Below are 21523 nucleotides of genomic sequence, written 5' to 3' on the forward strand. Positions count from 1 at the left end.
AAATTTGTGGATTTAAACATTCTGTCTTGCTACACTCATTCTCCCAACGACCACCTTTGTGTGACTGAATTCGGAGGCAAGCTGCAATGGCACCTTTGTCTTAGGGCAATAATGTAGCACCAAGCCAGCAAAGCAGGTTCCAGAATAGCCAAATAACAATTAGACTTGTAAGAAGTCTCACAACACCAGGTTAAAATCCAGCAGGTTTATTTGGAATCACGAGCTTTCAGAGTGCTGCTCCTTGCTTAGGTGAGCAGCGCTCCAAAAGTTTGTGATTCCAAATAAAGCTGTTGGACTTTAACCTGGTGTTGTGAGACTTCTTACTGTGCCCACCCCAGTCCAATGCCAGGATTTCCACATCATGGCTACCAATTAGAATTGAGAACACTTATTTTGTTAACTCAAGGCTGCAGAGAATTATTGTACCTACATTGCACCCCAGCTAATGAGACTATGGCTGAAACTTGGGACCACTCATATCTGCGTTGCACACTGATTTTACAAATTTAGCCTACAGTTGTCACAGTGGTTCGCATGCTGCCTTCCAGTTCTAGGGACCTGGGTTCAATTCTGGCCTTGGGCGACTGTTTGTGTGGAGTTTGTACGTTCTCTCCGTGTCTGCGTGGGTCTCCTCTCTCAGTCCAAAGATGTGCAGGTTTGGTGGATTGGGCATGTCAAATATCTGAGCTGAATAGTCTCCTACGTTGTAGGCATTCTATGTTTCTATGATATATGTGAGTTTTTGTTCTTTAACCTGTCATGGGTAAAATAAATTTAAGACTTAAAAGATATTTTGTAACAGTATTAAGATTATTACTAAATGTTTAATTTGTAAAGGGAGAGAAGTAATGTGATGAATTGAAAGATTGTCGCAGCCTGAGTAAAACAGCTCCCCGTTTTCATTGTGCAAAACAAATATTTCTTGATTGTAATATCATCAATTGCCATTGCTCAGGGACAAGGAAGCTGCCTTTCATGTTTTGATTTCTGAGAGGGGAATGCAAAGCTATTGAGTTCTATGGACAATGTGTTTATTTTCATTGTGGATGTATCTGTATATAGTCAGAGCTGCTGCATGCCATAATAGTTTTGGTGTTTGAAGCTCCATTTGCAAAACCAATTATGAGAAGGTTTACATAAAAGTAAATAAATGCATTTAGTTCCATTCTTTTTGTGTATGACATCTTGCTGTTTTACAAGTCTAAATCCAAGTTGGAAAACTAAATCACAGCCCTGGTGTTTGTTAGATGGATTACATTAAATTCTGTGGCAATTTTTTGCAGGCTGCATTCATTCACGATGTGGCAAACTGTCTGATCCAGGTGACCACGTCCACTGCTCGACTGCTCTTGAAATTCTATTTGTGGTGGAGCTTTGAAGTCATTGCATGGAGAGTGCAGATTTTATTGAGTGTAGGCCATTGTTTTGAGGGAGGTTGAATCCTAAAGGCTCTATTGTTGGATGACTCACCAGATCTTTGGTGATATTAGTGTTGGCTCAGGGTTATACCATTTCTCCCTTTTGTCAGCAACCTGCAATACACAAAGCATTTGCATGATTTGACTCGCATATTCGATAGGCTCTGTGGGTCTTCATGGTTAACTCAAATGTTCAATTTCATTTAAAATCAAGTATTGTAAACAAAACTAATTTTGTTGGCCTTTACCATAAGTTTGCATTTAATGTGCTAATTGCTGTTTGGTTTCAGTCTTCCCAATTTGGTAAATGTCACATAACTAGTTCATTTTTTGTATTTAGAGGACATAAACCTCGAGATGCAGTGATTCCACTAGAGCTCACAATGTTGTATTTTGCATGTAGAATATTACTCAGTCATTTTAAAATGGTTTTAATTGTACAATTAGTGGACATTTAATTCGCCTAGAGTATATCCTCTGTTCTTGTTTTCCTCAGTTGGTGCCAAAGTGGCGAAAGTGCTGATTCATCAGTTCAAAAGATGGCAATCAGCAGGGCATTTCCTTGACCTTGTTTGACCTGAAACTGAGACTTTATGGCATCCAGAATTAACGTTGAGGGTTCCCAAGTCCATGTCAATCCAGCTGTCTAGTTAGTCCTTTGTTTCTTTAATATTATCATTACCACTCCCTTTGCCTTTAGTTCCATGGCATCTTTTGTGATTTGACCTCCTCACCCTCTTAACCTATCCCTGACCGTCTCTTTTGCTCCACCTGCCCCTTTTGTGAACAGCATAAAACCCATCATATTCATACCTCTCTTCAGTTCTGAAGAAGTCATTTTGCTCTTAAAAGGTTAATTGTGTTTCTCTTGCCACAGATGCTGTCAGACCTGCTGAGTTTTTCCAGCACTTTGTTTTATTTCATATCTCCAGCATCCACAGTATTTTGTCCAGTTGATCTATCCTCTCAATGAGACAGGACATGCCCATGTTTGATGATTGAAGAACCTGTTAATTGTTGGGGGTGTAATTATATTCGGGTGGTGGACATTAACTGGGGACTCATCTTTGCTTGTATATGGGAGCAGACTGAAACTAGATGATTGGATTGGAGATGCACAATATGAAGCATGTGTTTCTGTAAAAAGATTGCAATTGTGTATATATATATAAAAAAAAATCCGGCCCCAGTTCTGCCCTACATCACTTGCTTATCTGAATTCTAACATCTGGGAAGAGGAATCATGTTCAACTTGACATTAAATCTGTTTCTCTCCAAAGATGATGCCAAACCTGCTGATTGTTGCTTGATTAAGACTGAGACAAATTTCCTAATTTGCAGAGAGCTAAGGTCTCACTTTGTTAGGGACTGTCTGTGTAGGCCAGATTAAGTAGATCTCATTTGCCCTTGCCCTAATAAACATTATTTATTTGTTACAGCCGTCAAGTAGGTCTCAATTTTTCTGATAACCTATAAATTCAATAGGATGCTTGTCCAGTGACAAGTAATTACACTACTATACTTGTTTTTTCCCCAGCTTTCTTCAGAATAAAGCTAAACTAATCCAGTCTGAGCACTGTCATAATGCTTGATTCCCCGCATTGGGCATTAAGTTGGCTAATGGTGCGCAGATGGTTCTGAGTGGAACTTTAATAATTGTGCATTACTGCTATTAATACTCCTTTAGAAGATCGTTTGACTCGTCTCATGATTAATGTTAAGGACGCACATTAAATACATGGAGAGCAATAAAGTGCACTAAAGGAAGATTATTTTAATGAGATTAAATTAGTTTTTATTCATGGCAGTTTGAATGTTTATTTCCTTTTCCTTAATACACAATTTGTGGTTCAATTTGTACAGACACTCTGGTTGTGGAGCATGTTTGTAGCATATGTTTAAGCATCTTATTAATTTTTGAGCTCTGTGAGAGCACTTATGATTTAATCACAAATAACCTATAAGTTTTTGTTTGTGTGTGGTACATATAATATATCCGTTAGTAAATTTGAAAATTCACATTTAGTTTTTGGATGGACCAAATACAAAAATGTACATTCTTGTTTCCAACTCCCCAGATGATACATTACTCAGCTCTGGGAAATGCTCTTCTGATTTGAAGGAATAATGTTTTAATGCAGCTTTGGTACTCGCCTACATTCTAATGAGAAACTGCTTAATATAGGGTGATGTTTATGATGTTTTATGCATTCATAATTCAAGTCCAATGTGTTGTTGTACACAATTGTGGTACTAATTTAAGACTAAGTAATGACATATAAAGACAATTAGTTAATTTTCTTAAATCCTGTATTGTGTATTTTGTGTTATATTTTGGGAGCAAGTGTGCCACCTCTCTCAAAATTCTTCGAGAAACCCAGATTTGTGTTTTCAACCACAGATATCCTCTCTGAGCTCGAGGATAATCAAAACCACAGGACAGCCCAAACCCATAACTTCCATGTCATAATTACCATTGTTAAGAAATATATCTCGACTCCTGTCAGGAATGTAGACTGTCTTTACTGCTATTACTGGAATCCTGTTCTGCAGGTCAATCAATCCTCCTTTGATTAAAAATAAAGCTTCCAAACATCTGAGTTCACTCCCGCCTTTACATTTTATGTTTGATCTCACTATGCCCAACTCCTCATGTGAAACATGCTAATCTTGTTTATTTTATAGGCCGTTAAAATATCCCCTTTAAGTCTGTTTGCCAGTGATTGTAAACCAAAGGAATTAAATCATTGCTTAATGATCTTGAGTTAGGTATCATCTATGTTGCCCTTTGAGAGTCATGATGCCTTTCCATGGTTAAGGCCACTTTGTCTACCATATTTCAAGTAAACTTATTTATGTAATTTTATTATCATTAACTTATTTTGTACTTGAATATTTCATATAATACAAGCTCAGAACCCTATTTAGTTAGTTTGCAAAAAGGAAGTGGTTAATAATTATTCTCCCAGCTTCTTCCCTTTCAGTTCCCTCCAGTCCATACCCACTCATCTTATATGCACCCTGTGCACAATTGCATATTTATCTAAATTGGAAGTTATTAGCAGATATTGGTTGCATTTCACCACACTTTTCCAGATGTTTGTAATCTTATTTGCATTGTCATGTGTCTATCAGGATTCTAAAAATCAAGCTGACATTCCAGTGTAGTACTGAGGCTCATCTTCCCCTAAGTGGACATAAATGACTCTATAACACTACTTCAAATAAGAGCAGGAGAGTTATCCATGGTGCCAAACAACACAAGAATAGATTATCACATCATCTGATTTCATTACATTGCTGCTTGTAGGAGTTTGCTATGCATAGATTAGTTGCCACATTTCCTATATTACCAGCAGTAACTACGCATCAAAAGTACTTAATTGGTTGTAAAGTGCTTTGAGGTGTGATGATACTGTGCGATTTTGCTATATTTGATGTTTAAGGTGAGATTGCTTTAAGAGGCAGTGTTTTGTTTCAAGCAGTCGGTTTGTCTGGGAAAACATGCAGCTCAAATGCTGAGAACAGGATAATTGATTTTAGCTCGGAATGTATTGCTTTGTAGAAGTAATGTACCTTTTGTTCACTTAAGTTCTCCTGGGATTTTAGACTTGGTATGCAGAGTTATGTGAGTTTTTGATTAGGTTGATTGACAGGACAGAGTCGTGTGGTTAATGGGGAGAGCTAAGCTTGCAGGAAAGAACAGTTTAATTGTCATTTTAAAGAGAAGAGCAGTTGCTGTCTAGAGTTGGTCGAAGAAGGAAGTTTCTCTCTCCAGAGTCTTTCTGAAAGTTCCAAGACTGGTAACCTAAGTCAAAGCAAGTATGCCTGTGTTTTGCTAATCATTTTAAAGAGTGGTTTAAGTGTATAAGAGAAATATTACTTGATTGGAACTAATAGTTAGTTAGCAGTTAAGAATTCCATCTTGTCATGTTTAAGTATTGTTCAATTGTTAAAAGTTAAGCGAATTCATTTATTATAATTAAACTGCATTTTTAACTTTTGATTAAAAAGTTCCTTAGTTTGTCAGTAAAATCGTGTCTGGAGTGAAACATCATATCCTCACGTTAATACCAAAACAGAAAAATTGTTAGAGTATAGTCTGGCTTCATAATATATCTTGGGGTTACTGATTTGGTACCTGAACCTGGGCATCTGGTGGCCATGACACTATATAAATGCAGTGTTTTTTTAAATAGAGTTTGGTTAAAGTTGTGATTTTAATTAATACTGTATATGCTGTTGCTCAAATTGTTAATGGATATGTGCTTAAAGAAAGGGGACCTAGCATGAAAGACTGGGCTACTCATTTGTGACAGGACCCCAGAAGTGGGAGCTCATGCTGCCACTTCTTATGTTACTCTGAACTGGTTGTTATTGTTTTTGTATCTTCACGCTGTTCCCTTGGAGAATTGTGTGAAGTAGTGGAAGGAATCAAAGACTAATTAACAGTCTGACAGGCTGCAACATGAATGCTCCTTCCAAGATTATAATGACATCTGCACCTATATAACATTGCTGTTAATAGCCTTCCATCCCACATATGATCAGGAGGTGACCCATGAAACCTTTCAGACGGGGGTACCTTGTTTGATGTAAATCCAGGATTCTGAGCCAGAACACCAATCTGTACTTGTTGGGATTATCTGGACCGTTCAAATGTTTTCATGTTTCAGCTCAGATAAGCCACTAACAAGCTAAAGACTTGCTCCATTTAAAACTAGTTAATAATTTTCTGAAAATAATGAATTATTCCTTTCTGATAATGCCGGGAACCATCCTACACCATTTCCAGTTCGGCATTCTATGTGGGACAGGGTGTGTGTGTGTGTGTTTGTGCGTGTGGTGGCTTGTTGTCCCACCAGCTGTCGGAACCCTTTCAGGATCCACAGTATGCTTGACTTGGATAGAAACGTGGAACAGAAATCTTTTTCTTTCCTCTTTTTACACCACAATCCTTGCTTGCTGCATCTGAGCTGCCTGTCTGAGAAGTTGGAAAAATTGTTTTCTTGCTGCTTTGGTTGAAATGAATCAACTTAGCAGAGAGTGTGGTTTATACCTAGGACACTATCGTTAGGACTTCGTAACGCACCACGAATACATATATCCAATGAGAAAGCACCAGTACATTTTCCTCTAAGGAAGTAATCTGATATTTGAATAAAACTTCTTAAACATTGCATATTTCTTAATTGCAGGACACTGATAATCTATGCTGTATTGCTGAAAGAGACATGCTGACAAAGCTTTTTGTCTTCAGGGCATCTGGCGAGAATACCAATAGTAAAGGGAACAACAGATTATATTGCATGGGACAAGCATGCCGATTGGTTGGCAAGTGGACTCGGGTAGAAGCATTGCCACGGGGAATGCACCAGCAAACAGTTAACTGACAAGCTTTTGTTCCAATTCAAATGAGGCAGGTCCATTGGTCAAGGTATCGATGGGGGAATGAACCAGGGAATGGCTCGTCCAGGACTGGCTGTTGTGGACAAATAGTCTAATAATTTAGGGAGAATGCATGGACTGAGAGGTGATGGTGGGGTAGAACTGAGTGTCTGCAGTTTTCGTATGGAACCTGACATTGTTTTCAGATAAAATCACTGAGGGGTAGTTTAGAAGTAGGTCAGGGTGGGGTGGGAGGCAAGAACTGATCTTTGGGGACTAAAGGGTACCAGTACAGAAATAGGATTGGGTGTCTCTTACCATTAGGTAAGAATGGAACCAAGTGCGAGGAGTCCCATTCAGCACGATGATAGGGGAGAGGTGTTGGAGAAGGATGGTGTTGTCAACTGTATCAAAAGCTGCAGACAAGTTGAGAAGGGCAAGGAGGGTAACTTGCCATGCTCACAGTCTTATAGTGTTAGGGACTGTTACGATGGTTCTCTTGTTGTATTTAAAAACTATCATTCCCCTCAAGTAGCCAGACAAAGTAATAGTGGTTTCAAGATGATTTATTAAACTATAGCTATAGGACCCTAAATGAAGCCATTCAGAGTGAAAAATTCAGAAATAGATAAGCAATTAAAGTCTTGGCTTCAATTACAAGTAATTAGCATATACCAAAAGATGTACGAGTTGTTTCTATCCAACCATAGTTAAGGTTACATTATACATCCAAAAGGGTATAATGTCCAATTACAACTTGTGCATTTTTTTATATATATCATCAAGAAATGACAGCTATATCTCAACCTCCCTTTCCATTGTTCCTTGTTCTCATGGGCAGTTAAGAACTGCCGCTGCACATGATTCAATTAAATGGTCCTTGACCCTTATCTGGACTTACTTTAATCACAACCTGTCATTTGCACATAGCTTTCCCTATGTGACTGAGGTTCAGCTTGCAGTTGTGATTTTAAAAAAAAATTTGTGAGATTATTAACCCTTTCAGTCCCCCCTTTGGCCATTTTGCGACCACCCAAAAAGGCCTATATGATGTTGAGAATATCTCTCCGAATCCTTGAGGTGGCCGGTCTTCCAGATGTCAGGAGGTATCCTAGATTCTGCTGTAAATTTCAGCTTCTGACTTTCCCACTTCTTCCTTACAGGGAGCCGTAGGAACATAGTGAGGTACTGCCAGCGCCGGCAGTTTTCTTTGATGGCAGCACATTATGGTGGCCCATAATAACATTACTCCCATGACTACAGTCATCTCCATCCTGATTATTTCCCACCAGTTGGTTAGGCGGTGCCCTGCTGATCCTGGAACAAGTATGTCTCACCTATGATGTGTTTCTGATTATTTCAGTCTGGTGGCAATCTGGGTAGCTAGATTCACCTGGGTGCGTCCCTTATGGGTCAGCGCCTGGCATATTCATGGGTAATTTCCATAGCCTCCCTCATGGCCTATTGGACCATTTTCCCTGGTGTCTCGTCAGTTTATAACGAGTCATCCCACCACACACCAAATACGTATCTTGATGTTTTTCCCAGTCAATGAATCTGTTACTAGCAGACAAAAACTGTAATTACTTTGACGAAGTAAACCTCCCAATATGATTCTGTTTCAGGATGCATATGCACCACTGCGTCGGACCCACCTGCACTGCTTTAAATGCCGCCTTCAATGGTAAAATATCAACAGTTATCTTGCTGGTGTTCCCTGGAGGCTCGAGGGTCCAATAAGCACACATGTAATGCTCTGATTCTGAACAACGTTCTGTCATGCTCATATGCCAGGCCCTCCTTATGGGTCATGTATCCTTTAGATCCGGCTTGGTGAACCCAGGCCCCTTCTTCTGTCCCTAATGATTCAAATCTGTAGCTATCCTGAAAGATTTCATTGAACATGGTTTCCTGTGGTACCATAACTTTATAGCCCCCTTCATTAGACCTCCTCCTGAATGACTACTAATTCATGTCTGTCCCGGTGAATGTAAAAACACTTTAATTTGTACAGAAAAGTAAATCACTGTTGGGGAATGGTTCCAAATTTCAAATCTTCAATGTCAGACCGAGTCTCATCTATCAGATCTCTAGCAGGATTGTCACATGTCCGCCCTTTGACCTGGTATTTGACAAGGTATTGATCATTCCTTTGGCTACATGACTAAATATTTCTAGGAGTCCCTCCCCCTCTAGGTCTTCAGCGGTGAATGCATACTCGATTCCATAGGCTCCATTACTGTAGGCCCTTTCCAACTTCCGTAGCAACCCAGGACAAATAGCTATTCAGTTCAGACAATTGTACTTAATTAACTACCGAGTTTGCACTCCCAAACAATCCCCCGATATCTCCCAGTGTACTTTTATCTCGTGTCTATGATTTAGGAGCAATTCTGTAAGTATTATCGTCAATGATTTCCTGCAGTTGGACCTCTGCCCATTTAATGGCATTAGGATGATCATGGCATGTTGAATATAGTATTGTTAATAGGTCCGAAACATTTTAGGTTACCCCTAGAGATACCATTGTCGCATCATGTAGTAAAGTTTTAGCTTTCCCAACCCTGACTAACCCATCTGGGGGAAGCTCCACCACATTTGGACATTGGGTAGGTTTTTGATATAATGAGCTGGTAACATCTAATATCTCTAGTCAAGTCTTAAATATTACATGTTTACATAGTTCTTGATAATACTGGCCCTCAAGGCCAGGTTCTGTGGCATTGAATAAATATTTCCACAAACCCATATTTTGAGTTGTATCCTTTTAATACCCAAATTGCCCTCTGAGTCTCATCTCAGAGGGTGTTATGAACAGGCTGCCTCTTTTACTTCCCTCTTGAATCGCCAGCCTATGGGAGGCTATCGTACCAGTTTCCCACCCTTTCTCAGATGATCCACAATCTGGCTCGGTGATTCGGGTTGGCATGATGACTGGTGAGGGTCACTTGATCCAATATCCAGATGTTGGGTTTCTTTATCCACTCTCTTGTTCCTCCAGTGGATAGCTGACGTACATGATTCCACCATAGTCGTCAGAGTAAATAGGAACCTGTGAAAACATTAACGCTGGTCCTCACCAGTCGGGTGGTTGTCAGGTTTAGTTAGGGTCCTCTTACATTTTTACTATGCTTCCACCAATTTCCTGTCTTTTTATTTACAAGTGTGCATGTATCACCTGTCATAATTACCTCGTACGGTCCATGCCACTGCGGTTGGAGACCACTGCGCACCAGTCCCCCCTTTATAATCAACCTGTCGCCCACTTGTCATACTCTTGAATGATTAGATTGATGCTCCTTTCTGCCTGACCCACCCCACTTGCAGATAATCTCACTCGTTATCATTCAAAATAACATTATGCATAGGCTTAAAATATTCCCAGCGCTCCATTTATCTGCATCCACCTTATGGATATCCCTTGCCAAGTTTATTTGCTATTAGGCCCTTAAATTGTTCCAACACAGATTATTTACACTTTTATTTTAACCTTACCCTTTTTGTTACAGGTACTGATATGTTTAATTCTGTCCCAATTGTTTTGAAATCAGTTTCTCTATGGAGTATGTGTCAGTGTCTTGATCATTTAACGGTGCTGTTTGACTCTACTGGCCCCATTAACCATTTCGTGCCATGTTGTTTGTCAAGTAGTGTGCATGTTTGAGACCTGTTCTTAAATCATAGAAACCCTACAGTGCAGAAGGAGGCCATTCGGCCCATCGAGTCTGCACCGACGACAATCCCACCCAGGCCCTACCCCCACATATTTACCTGTTAATCCCTCTAACCTACGCATCTCAGGACTCTAAGGGGCAATTTTTAACCTGGCCAATCAACCTAACCCGCACATCTTTGGACTGTGTAATTGCAAACTCATTCAAACTCTTAAATGGGTCCAATTTGGACTAATTTCCTACATATTAATTACTTCACATGTAGCCCATATGCACACTTGTACAGTATCTCAGTATCATGTTGACACCTTGACCCTCAGGCAATCTTATCAAAAGATTTTGAAGTCTTTGCCCATCCTATCCACGCATGGTCCAGATGCCTTGGGCAATATCACCAAGAGAAAGCTATCAGTTCACTAGCCCAAATATACTTTCCTTTCACTAGAATGTACATCAGTGCCAAGTCAAAATATTCCAATGAATTGAATTGCACGCCACATCCCAATTCCCTTTTAAATTCCAGTCTCTATCTTCTTAATTACTTAATCCTATTCAGTTTGTTTCATAATATCTTTAAAACAGAAATCAGACTTTCAATTTGATTCCACGCAGTAACCTATTTTGATTGCTCGTTCTTTGCCTTAAATAGCATCATTTTCCTATGTCAGAATTGTTCCAAATTCAAACAATAGTATTGTGGCCTTTCAAATGTCCATTAGTGCCTATCTTATCTCTTTTTTAGAAAAAACTTTGTCCCTACATGCATAGCCACCACCTAAACTGTGTTCTTTTCTTCAAATCCCTTTGAATTTTTTTTTATCATCATCGTCATTCTCATTAACCATCAAATGAATACCATCTCTAATTCTGTCCTGCCCTGTTCAACTATTGTCCATTCTGTTCTTGGCTGTCCATTCACTCTACTGTAACCCTTTGACCACAGGGTCACATCAGCTTCCCTATAACAACTCCTTCAATTATCCTGTTCACTTCCTCATTATCTCATCTGCACATCACAGACATGGTCCTTTCCTTCAGTATTCATCTATCACACTGGGTTATTTCCCTGGTCTCTAACTATAATAATCTGCCAGTTTGGTGGCAGGAGCAGGCTTTCCCATTGAGCCTGCCTTGCATCTGATACAGTTTTCAACCTTCCCGTGTTCAAAAGGTGTGCTCTGTGTTTAGAACCACTTCTCCCAGCATTGTGATCGGTTCAATAACTTTGAACACCCACACTACACAATTTAACTGAATGCTGTTAGCAGATTTGAAGTGGAGGGGACAGTACTAAGGGGAGAGAATAGTTAACATTGTCAGTTAACATGGAGCTATGAAGAAAAGTTGGGTGGTTATCAATACACTGGAAATAGAGTTGAGGGAAGAAGAGATGTGTCTCATGGATAAGTTATGCTCGATGTGAGTGAGAACCTACAGGACTACAGAGTTCAGGACTAGAACGTGGGTGAACCTTGTAAGAAATTGTAGGACCTGGTGGGCTCGGGCAAGGGTGAAAATGGTAGAAGCCGCTGATTATGTCAGTCTTCCTTAGTGACAAAGAAGTCCATGAGCTTATCACGCTAGTTGGAAGTCAGATTGGAGGAACCAATGGAGAGATGTTTAAGGAGATTTATGGTAAAGAACCCAGGAGTTATCTTTGCACTCCACGATGATCCCGAGTGGTTTTGGCAGAGGAGAGTAGTTTATATGGGCCAACAGGATTTGGTGATGAATGACGAAACCAATTGTCTGCCATACGTGTTCAAGTCTGTGCCACTTGTGCTTCGGGACCAGGTGAGAGAGAGAGAGATGTTTTTTAATGACAATTAGGGCATCACATGTGAAGAGGAGGTTGTTGAGCAGATTGATAGCTGTAAAAATGTTATGGTGAACAGAGGGCAAAAAACTAGATGGTTGGGATTTTGAAAATGCTGCTACAAGTGATGCAATTTCAGAGGTGAGTGGCGGAGGCAGGAGTTTGAGGATTATCAGGAGAAAGTAGTGTTAGAATATTGTGGGTAGAAAGCAATACAAGGAAATGAGTAGAAATGGTCTGTGATTGACAATGAGAGTAGCAAAGTCACATGAGATGCAAAAATCAGTGGGGTGGACATGACTATGGGTAAAGGAGTGTATATATAGCAGAAGTGATGAAGGAAGGATACAAGGTAGCAGGCTCAGAAAAGGAAGAAAGAAAGGAACTTGTTGGCATGGCTCCACTCATCCAAGTGAAGTATTTATCTTGTTCATAGTGAACACTTTTCATATTCACCCAATGTTAAAAAGAAATATTTTCTGTGCTTTTCAGGAATTAATGTCAATATTATTTGAATTTGTCAGTAATCTAACAACAACTTCTGTCCCACATCAATTTGGTTGACCGTTAACTGCCCTGTGAAATGAAAGAAATTCAGAAGTTTAAAACAAAATGCTCAGCAGTTCAAGAGGCAGCCCACCACTACAATCAATTTGGAGCAACTAAGTTTGGGCATGATGCCACACTCCATGAATGAATTTAAAAAAAAAACACCTTGATGTCATAAAACATCCCAAGAGCCTCACGAAAGCAACTATGTGCACATAATGGGAAGGAGGAGAGAAGTTCGGACAAGCGACTTGACTCTTTCAAAAGCTTACTCAAAGTATATGATGAAAAGTGTCAAAGAAAACAGGGTAATAGCTACAACACCTTGTCAACAATGATAGGTTGGGGAGACATGCAGCCAGCAAGAATTGGAAGAGTGAATTGTATGTTTAGAGTGTAATGTGTGTGCCTGTAAAAGCAACCAGAATAAAGTAGCTCGTAGCTTGATTTGCTTTTTATCAGAGCATTTTTCTAAATTTCATTTGGCTATTTCATTGAAGTCTAGTTGTAATCTGCCAATTTTCCTCACACCAAACTCAGATTAACTTTCTATAGAGTTCCATTTCATACAGTAATGGTTCTAAGAGAGTCAGAAAAGTGACAAGCTGCAGGCGGTTTTGTTTCCTAACAGTTGGGTTTTGTGGAGGCTCCACGATCTCTTTAAAATGTGATTTCTCTCTATCTTAATAGATCCTGTTTTAAGAATGGCAAAGCATTTGATCCCAAGATTAAAATAAGCCAGTATAATGTCATGACATTTTTCTCCCTATGCCCCATATTGCTCAAAATTTTATTCAAAATAAGTTAATGGACAAATGTGAGAGAAGAAAAAAGCCATTGAAAATGGATAACTTTTAATGTTTGTTCATTGCTATTTCAGCAATAGTTTGTAAACTTGAAAGCCAGGCCCAGGAGGAGGGTATTAGAAGGAAGAATAAAGATATTTTAAAAGTAGAGATATCATATACTAGCTATAAATGTGAAAGTCCTCAATGTTACCTGTTGTCCTGTTTTTTGCAGGCCACATGTGATGTTTCAAAGGTCACCCCATGTATTTTTAATCCTACCAGCAAACTTGGATACATTATAATTTCCTTGCCTGCATCATTGATATATATTAAAAATAGCTGAGACCCAAACATTGACCCTTAACGACATTCCACTAGTTACACCCTACCATCCTAAAACATTACCTGTTTCTTTCCCCAAAATTTTTCTATCTGCTTGATAGTCTATGCTAACATATTATTACCCTCGATCCCCTGATCCTTAAATTGTGTATCAACTTCTTATGTGGCATCTTGCCTTCTGCAAATCTAAATATGACATCCACTGTTTTTCCCCTTGTCTACTTGCAAGTTACACCCACAGAAAACTCTGGAGAGATTTGCCAAAAATAGGTATGAATAAAAGTTGCCATAGTCCTAGATGACTATAGGCTGCCCTCCACTTTTGAGGGGGAGAGTTGACTGGTGGTGATTTTAACCTGAAGATCACCACCTCTTAGGTGAAGGGCAAGGTTGAGAAGATGGGGCCTTCAGAAATAACCTCAGCCAGTATGAGAATTAAACACGTGCTGCTGGCATCACTGCATCACAAACCAGCCGTCCAGCCAACTGAACTAACCGACTCCCTGTAGATATGAATAAATAAGTAATGAATGACTTCCCTGATCATATATTTTTTCAAGTGTTCTGTTACCACATCTATAATATTAATGGATTATTATCCGTTACTGGTGTCAGGCTAAATGACATATATCGTTGGTCCCCTGTTTTCGCCAAGATAATCCAGGTGATTGTGTTCTGGTCCTCCAACATAACCCACAAGCTGGTATCTCTCTGGATTTCTCTTCAATCTCTCTTACACTTAAAGACTCGTAAATAGCCAGAATTGCCACGCTGCCACACAAGTTCAAAAGACAAAGCCCTAAAAACAGTGTCACTTAGGCTACTGGAAAAGCATAGTGCAGAAGGGAACCTTTCTTCACATATTGTACGAATGCTTCCTGCCAGCCCTTCCCCCAACCCAGATACCCCCATTCTGAACAAGAAACCCTGCTTAATCTCAAATAACCTGGTTGGAAGGCCCTCCAAAACAAGAAAGCTGACACACCTCATGGCTAGCTAGCCCTGCCCCTCCCCACTGGACTACTGGAGACTCATCAATCAGAGTGAGTGATTTTTGGCCTCTGGAACTGGAAAAATAACAAGGAGTCTGGGGTCCACTCTTATCGACTTGCTACTCCCTCAGTGCAGCAACTGCACACAATATGGCTATCAGTTGAGGATGCAGCAATGTTCCCCAGTGAATCCAAGGCCAAACCAGCTGTACAGATCCCCCAAGCTTCATTTTTCTGAGTGTAGTTGGCAGTAGCTTCTTCCCACAGGCACCATACAGGCATGATGTGTAGTAATTTCATAAACTCTGGACTTGCATTCATAAAAAATGTTTGATTGTATACCTAAGTACACAGTAACCTCAAGATTTCTTTCTGAATGGATCCTCATTGGTACAAGTTACATCATCAATATTGCTTAATTGAACAATTGCACATCATAAACAATTGCATCAATGTTTCCCTATATATGCTTCATAAAATATGAATGGACATTCTTCAGCACCCAATTAAAATATTTGAAATGCAAAAAATTGTGACTGGTAGTCAACAGCAGACATAAAAGTCAGTATAAATGTACTCTGGCATAAACAAAATATCAACAGATTAGTGCCTTGGTTCTGTCCTAAAGTCTTTCTTGATTTACTTGCACCTGATTCCACTGGTGGTGTACAGCAGTGGTTTTCAACTGGTGTGCTGCGGCACAAGAGAACCATGCGTGTACCATCTACAAGATGCACTGCGGGAACTCATCGAGGTTCCTTAGGCAGCACCTGTGGGAAGTCCTCTCCCTTTTGCCAGTGCTGGGCTGAGAAAGGAAAGTTTCTGGTCTTGATACCCATTCAGTGGTCCTTCTGCAAAGCACAAATTTGTGAACTTCAGATACCAACATTGACACATCGCGACGTTAAAAGAATGTTGCTGTGGGACTCTGATTGGGTTATTACTTTCCTGCACTTTCTTAGAATAGGTGCAGAATTTGCTGCTTCCAATCTTGCCCAGGTTTCCCATTCATATTTTTGTTCTCTTCCCTGGAAAGTTGTGGCCCTTTCCTAATTTGGTCCTGTTCTGGAGAATTTTGCCGAATTTGCTTCTAAGTTATGGAAAGTGAAATACCAGCAATGAAAGCGAAGCAGGGACTTAAATTAGAACAAGTTTGGCAAAATCCTGGGTTGGAGTTTTGCACGTTTTGTACCTATGCATAAAGAATAGTTTTAATTTCTGGGTTCCTCATCTGTCCTTGAATATTTCTCTGGCGGAAGGTTAGCCCACTTAACAGTACAGGATTTAGGAGGAAAAGATTCTGGAACGGGCCGCAGGTTATGGTGCTCCCAAGTAATGCAAGGGCTCTGTCCAATTTGGAGAGTTTCTCTGACCCCCAGATCGACTAATTCCAAATTGTGGGTGTTTCTAAACACCAGAAACACCTTGACCATGGTGGAATGGCCCACTTTTCGATACCCAACCTCAAGTGGGGTGAGATGCAAGTTCTGGTCTTGCCCAGGCAAAGTGACATCGTGCAAATCTGGGTTAGAAGAACCTTTCCGGATTAAAAGACTCTGCTCGCAGAAGCAGACCCAGATGTCACATTGCCATTGTTGGTAAGATGCTACTCACAATATTTCCTTAATGATGAACCTTCATATTGAGAAATGCAGACGTGGAGGAAAACATCTGAGAACAATCGAAAGCTTTAATGGAAAACCCTCTTAAACTTTGTATAAAAGGATTATATTTCCCCTGGAAATGGTGATAATACTTCCATTGAAAAATTAAACTAATGAAAATTGCATTAAATGGTGCCTTGCTGAGGTTTTAAAGAGACAAAAGGCTTGCTCGAGGGCCACTCAGTTGGAGAACAAAGAAGGTGTGCCTCAAGATTTTTATAGTTACAGGTGTGCTACGACAGATAAAAGGTTAAGAACCATTGGTGTACAGAGCCATCTTTATATTTCAGTTGGTTACCCAGTCCTTTGCTTTCTTTCCCTCTACCAGACATGATGATTCTTCACTCCGCTCACTGCACAATATGAGAGAGAAACTCTTTCAGGCTCCTGTTATACAACCTGCCCCGACCTAACTGAGAAAGGCGGAGTGACACTCCATTTTGAGAGTGCTGATTGGTTGACAAGTGGACTCTGATTGGTAGAGGTGTTGCCATGGCGAATGCACCAATTAACTGATGACTAGCTGCTGAGTCTGTTTAACTTCAAACCAGGCAGGTTGACTTTAGTCAAGGCATTGCTCTGGGCAATTGTTGTTCCCTTTACACATGGCATCCTTGCGAATGTCCTGATAAGTGCACGAGGAAAAGCTTCAACATATCTCTTTTTTCAACGATTTTTAACATGGTTAGTGTTGCAGTATTCTGTATTTGATGCCGTTATACAGTTACTAAGCAACCTGTTTCAAAATCTACTTGAGTACATGAGGTTGAATTTGAATTAAATCTATGGAATTCACTTGTGGTACTGAGGTCTTAACATAAAATTGCTTGTTTGGCTCTCCAGAGCAAAGTTCAAGTAATGAAGTCAGTATAACTTTTAAAACTTAGGTTAGGTTAGGTTGATTGGCCATGCTAAAATTGCCCCTTAGTGTCCTGGGATGCGTAGATTAGAGGGATTAGCGGGTAAAATATGTCGGGATATGGGGGTAGGGCCTGGGTGGGATTGTGGTCGGTGCAGACTCGATGGGCCGAATGGCCTCTTTCTGTACTGTAGGGTATCTATGTATCTATGAAAACTCAGTTCAACTTAAAGCACTGATTGTCTTGTGTTGCAGTTACTAATGTAAACCATTATTGTTCCTAACTTTTTATTGGGTGGGGATCAGTGAAGGGAGATAAAGGCGCGTTGATAACACATTTGTTTTGGGGAAGTCTTCCATAAACCCATATTGTAGGTAAAATTTGGCATTCGTTGACAACTTACATTTTAAAAACACATACTGTCAAACGTCTGGGAACACTCATCAGTTCAGACAGTGTCTGTGGAGGGAGAAATGTTGTTGACCTGAAAAGTTAACTCTTTCTCCAACCACAAATGCTGCTGAAGCAGCTGAATGTTCCCACCATTATCTGTTTTTATTTCAGATTTTCAGCATCAATAGTATTTGCCTTTAGTATAAATTGATGATGCTGTCAGCGGAATTAGCAGTAGAATCCACTTCCAAAGCACTACATGAGGCTTGGGAAGGAAAACAATCCACCAGGAACATTAATTTGGCTTATTGATCCCTCAATTGTCAATGCTGGCTTCAACGTGACATTTGACTAATAATATGAAAAGAAAAATGTTTGTCAGCACCTCACCCTCAGCACCATAATACAGTTTTGTTTGTATAATTTTATAATTAGCATACTAGTAGGCAGGTGAAATTATCATTGTTTTGTTCGCAACCTTAATGATCCTGCGTTTACTTTTCAGGTAACAGATAAGGGTCTCTGGGCAGATTTTTTGGAGGAGTTCAACTTTCCAAGAGGTTGCGCCAATGCAGCTTTTGCTTTGAAGCAGTACTACCTGAGGTGAGTGATAATAGCTCAATGAGACTCATCATCCTGTTTGCATATTGGATTCTACACTGCTGACCTGAGTACATGTAAAATTCAGTAGTTTTTAACTGAATATTAATATGCTCTGACATTATTAAATATTATATCGCTAATTAGAAATCACCAGTTGTTTTAGGATTACACTATATTTTTCCAGTATGCAACTTTAATTTTCTGTGCATTGTGATTTTTTTTAATTTCTGCACTTGTTTGATTCAGTGAAAAAACGTTTTTGCATTGTTAGTGGACTACATGTGGCAGTTGTGCAACCTTCCCACTACTGAATGCTGATGGATAATATTCCCATAAAGCACCAGAAATCACAGGCTGTTTCCAGCAGGCAATAGTGTTTCACTAGCAAAGGTGGAAAGATAAAAGTGGCGAGATATTGGATTTTAAGAGCATTCCAGCAGCAGAAATCCTCCTTTGGAGAAAATCTAGCAAATACCCTGAAGGACAGCATGGACCTTCACAAACTAGGAAGGAAATTAATTATTCGAGGGTCCATTATAAAGGTAGCTAGAGGCTCTGGTTAGATCTTGAGGTTCTGGTTTGGAAAGTGTTTGCCTTCTGTCTTTATAGTCAGTAAACTAACTTTTGAAAAATAATGTAGGGGTGATGAACACAATATATAAAGTAATTTTGATACAAAAATGATAAGTTTGATCCCTTTTCCTCTGATAATTTCTGCATAGATGTGTTTATGATGTAGTGTGCTACCAATTTTTAAGACCACTAACTAAAGTAATATCACAATCTAGGTTCCTTTTAAAAATTTAATCCATTCAAAATGGTTAGAACTTATTTTTAAACCACATTTTAGTTCAAGTTTGCTTATTACCGTTCATTATTTATTTTAAATGGACAGTGTTAATAACCTACTGCTCCCATGTAGTCAAATACTTACTGCATATCATACTTTTTTCCTGTGTTTTCTTTGAATATTTTTGGATGGATTTCCAGAATGTCTCCGTCTACGTGCCAAGAAATATAAAGGACAAAATTAAGCAAAATAAAACAAAATGCCACAATTACGAGAAACCTGACACTTCAAAAGGAAAAAGCTGGTAATTCAGCAAGCCAGACAGCATATATGGATAGAGTTTGGAATTGAAAAATAAAATTAACAAATATATTAACAGAACAGGAAAGTATGGGGAAGGAAAAGCTAACAAAAACAGCATCAGTAGAATAATTTTTGAATGATGTAATGGATCAGTTTCAGTCGAGTAATGGAAAGAAAGGACATGTGAATGACGAAGGCAATTTGCAGCCTACCGCAAAGGTGAAGATTGGGAGGGGTGGAAACTCGGCTTCCTACCTGTTGTGGGAGTAGCACTTTTTGAGCCCCTCCCCCACCATTACCAATCAGTTTGGGGTGGCAGTTGTAACCCTGGAGAAGGTGATCTTGAGCAACAGTGATGTGCAATTAACTTTCATCTTTAATATAGAAAAATGTTGCAAAGGACTTTGCAGACAAATATGGATCAACCACAAAAAGGGGCTTCAGGAGGGATGACTAAATGATAGGATTTGAGGAGGAGAGGGACATTGAGAGATTGAGGCTGAAGACATGGTGGTGTACAGGAAGGAGTAACAAATTCCAGGAAAGATTACAGAGATAAATAGGAAGCGAGACTGAAGGAGTTTAAGCACCAGGATGAGTCTTTGAATATTTGAGGCATTGGAGAAATCTATAGCTTATCTAGTGATGACTGGGACGATGGGCTTGGATTGGAACTTGTGGGATTGGATTTGGGCGGTGCCATTTTGGATGAGCTGTTTATTGAAGGTTGAGAATGGAGGCCCGTCTGGGGAACATTGGAATAATTAACTCTGGTGAGGTTGACAGAAACATTTCAGTAGCACATTGACTAAAGCATCACCGATGTAGGCAATATTACGGAGATGGAAACAGGCACTCTTCGTGATGGAGAGCATGTGGGTTCAGAAGCACTACTTTAGATCAAATAAGATGCTAAGGCCATGGGTTCAACCTAAGATGGTGACTTTAAAAGGGAATGGAATGGTGGAGGGGCCAAAGATGATTACTTTGGTAATCCAGTGTTTAACTGTAGAAAATTATTGCGCTTTCCATATTGATGGACAAACAACCTGACAACACTAAGGCGGGCGGGGGGGTGTGGGGGGAGGTCAAGGGGTTGTGGAGAGGTAGAGGTGGATGTTGCTAGCATACGTGAGGAGGCTGAGTCAATATATGTAGGTAGTGTTGCACAGAAAAGCTTGTAGATGAGAAGTAGGAGGCCAAGGATATATATACCTAGAGGAAATGGGAAGAAATGGCATTTCTGACTAAGTTGTGGCTGTGACTGGATAGGTGAAAGTAGAACTAGAAAGTAATCCCAGTGAACTGGGTAATGGAGGAGAGATGTTGGAAGATAATTGACCCTGTCAAAAATTGCAGAGTGTTTGAGAATTAATAGGATAGATGGTGTGTCATGGTCATAGCCACATTTGACTTTGAATAGCTTATTTTGCTACACTATCTGGCGGGAACCCAATAGGTTGAATCTCTTCAATCAGGTGGTTAAGTATTAAGCACCCTTTCTCCCGGCAATCATCAACTTTTGTATTATCTTCATTATAGCTTTTTTTCTGGCTGAATTCTACTATGATCTTACTTGAATGTCTATAATCATATGGTCTGTTTTTGCTAGGTATTTTGCTAATTACATTGTAGTATCCATCTCATGGTTGTTATGGACCAATCACTCCAAAAAACACAGTTCAGAATGGACTCGGTGTAAGAACTAGGAGTAGGTCATTTGGTCCCTTGAGCCTGCTCTGCCATTTCACAAGGTCATGGTTCATGGCTGAACTGATTGTGGCAACTCTTGACTCCCTTGTAGACCAAAAATCTTTCAGCTTTGAATATATTCAATGACCCAGGCTCCAATGTTCTATGGTATAGGGAATTCCAAAGATCAATCACCCTCGGAGAAGAAATACCTCCTCATTTCAGACTTAATTGGGAGACCCCTTATTTTT

General features: G+C 39.7%; 1 protein-coding gene across 2 annotated transcripts in view; it reads left to right on the forward strand.

The window, feature by feature from the left end:
• Positions 1 to 21523, forward strand: part of LOC144511945 (AT-rich interactive domain-containing protein 2-like) — a 197530-nt gene that overhangs the window by 63635 nt on the left and 112372 nt on the right. For both annotated transcript variants that reach the window (XM_078242433.1, XM_078242434.1), the window contains exon 3: positions 18390 to 18487. In XM_078242433.1, the coding sequence (XP_078098559.1) occupies positions 18390 to 18487 (98 nt within the window). The remainder of the gene's footprint in view (positions 1 to 18389; positions 18488 to 21523) is intronic.

Source organism: Mustelus asterias, chromosome 25 (assembly GCF_964213995.1).
Source record: "Mustelus asterias chromosome 25, sMusAst1.hap1.1, whole genome shotgun sequence".
Taxonomy (NCBI): domain Eukaryota; kingdom Metazoa; phylum Chordata; class Chondrichthyes; order Carcharhiniformes; family Triakidae; genus Mustelus; species Mustelus asterias.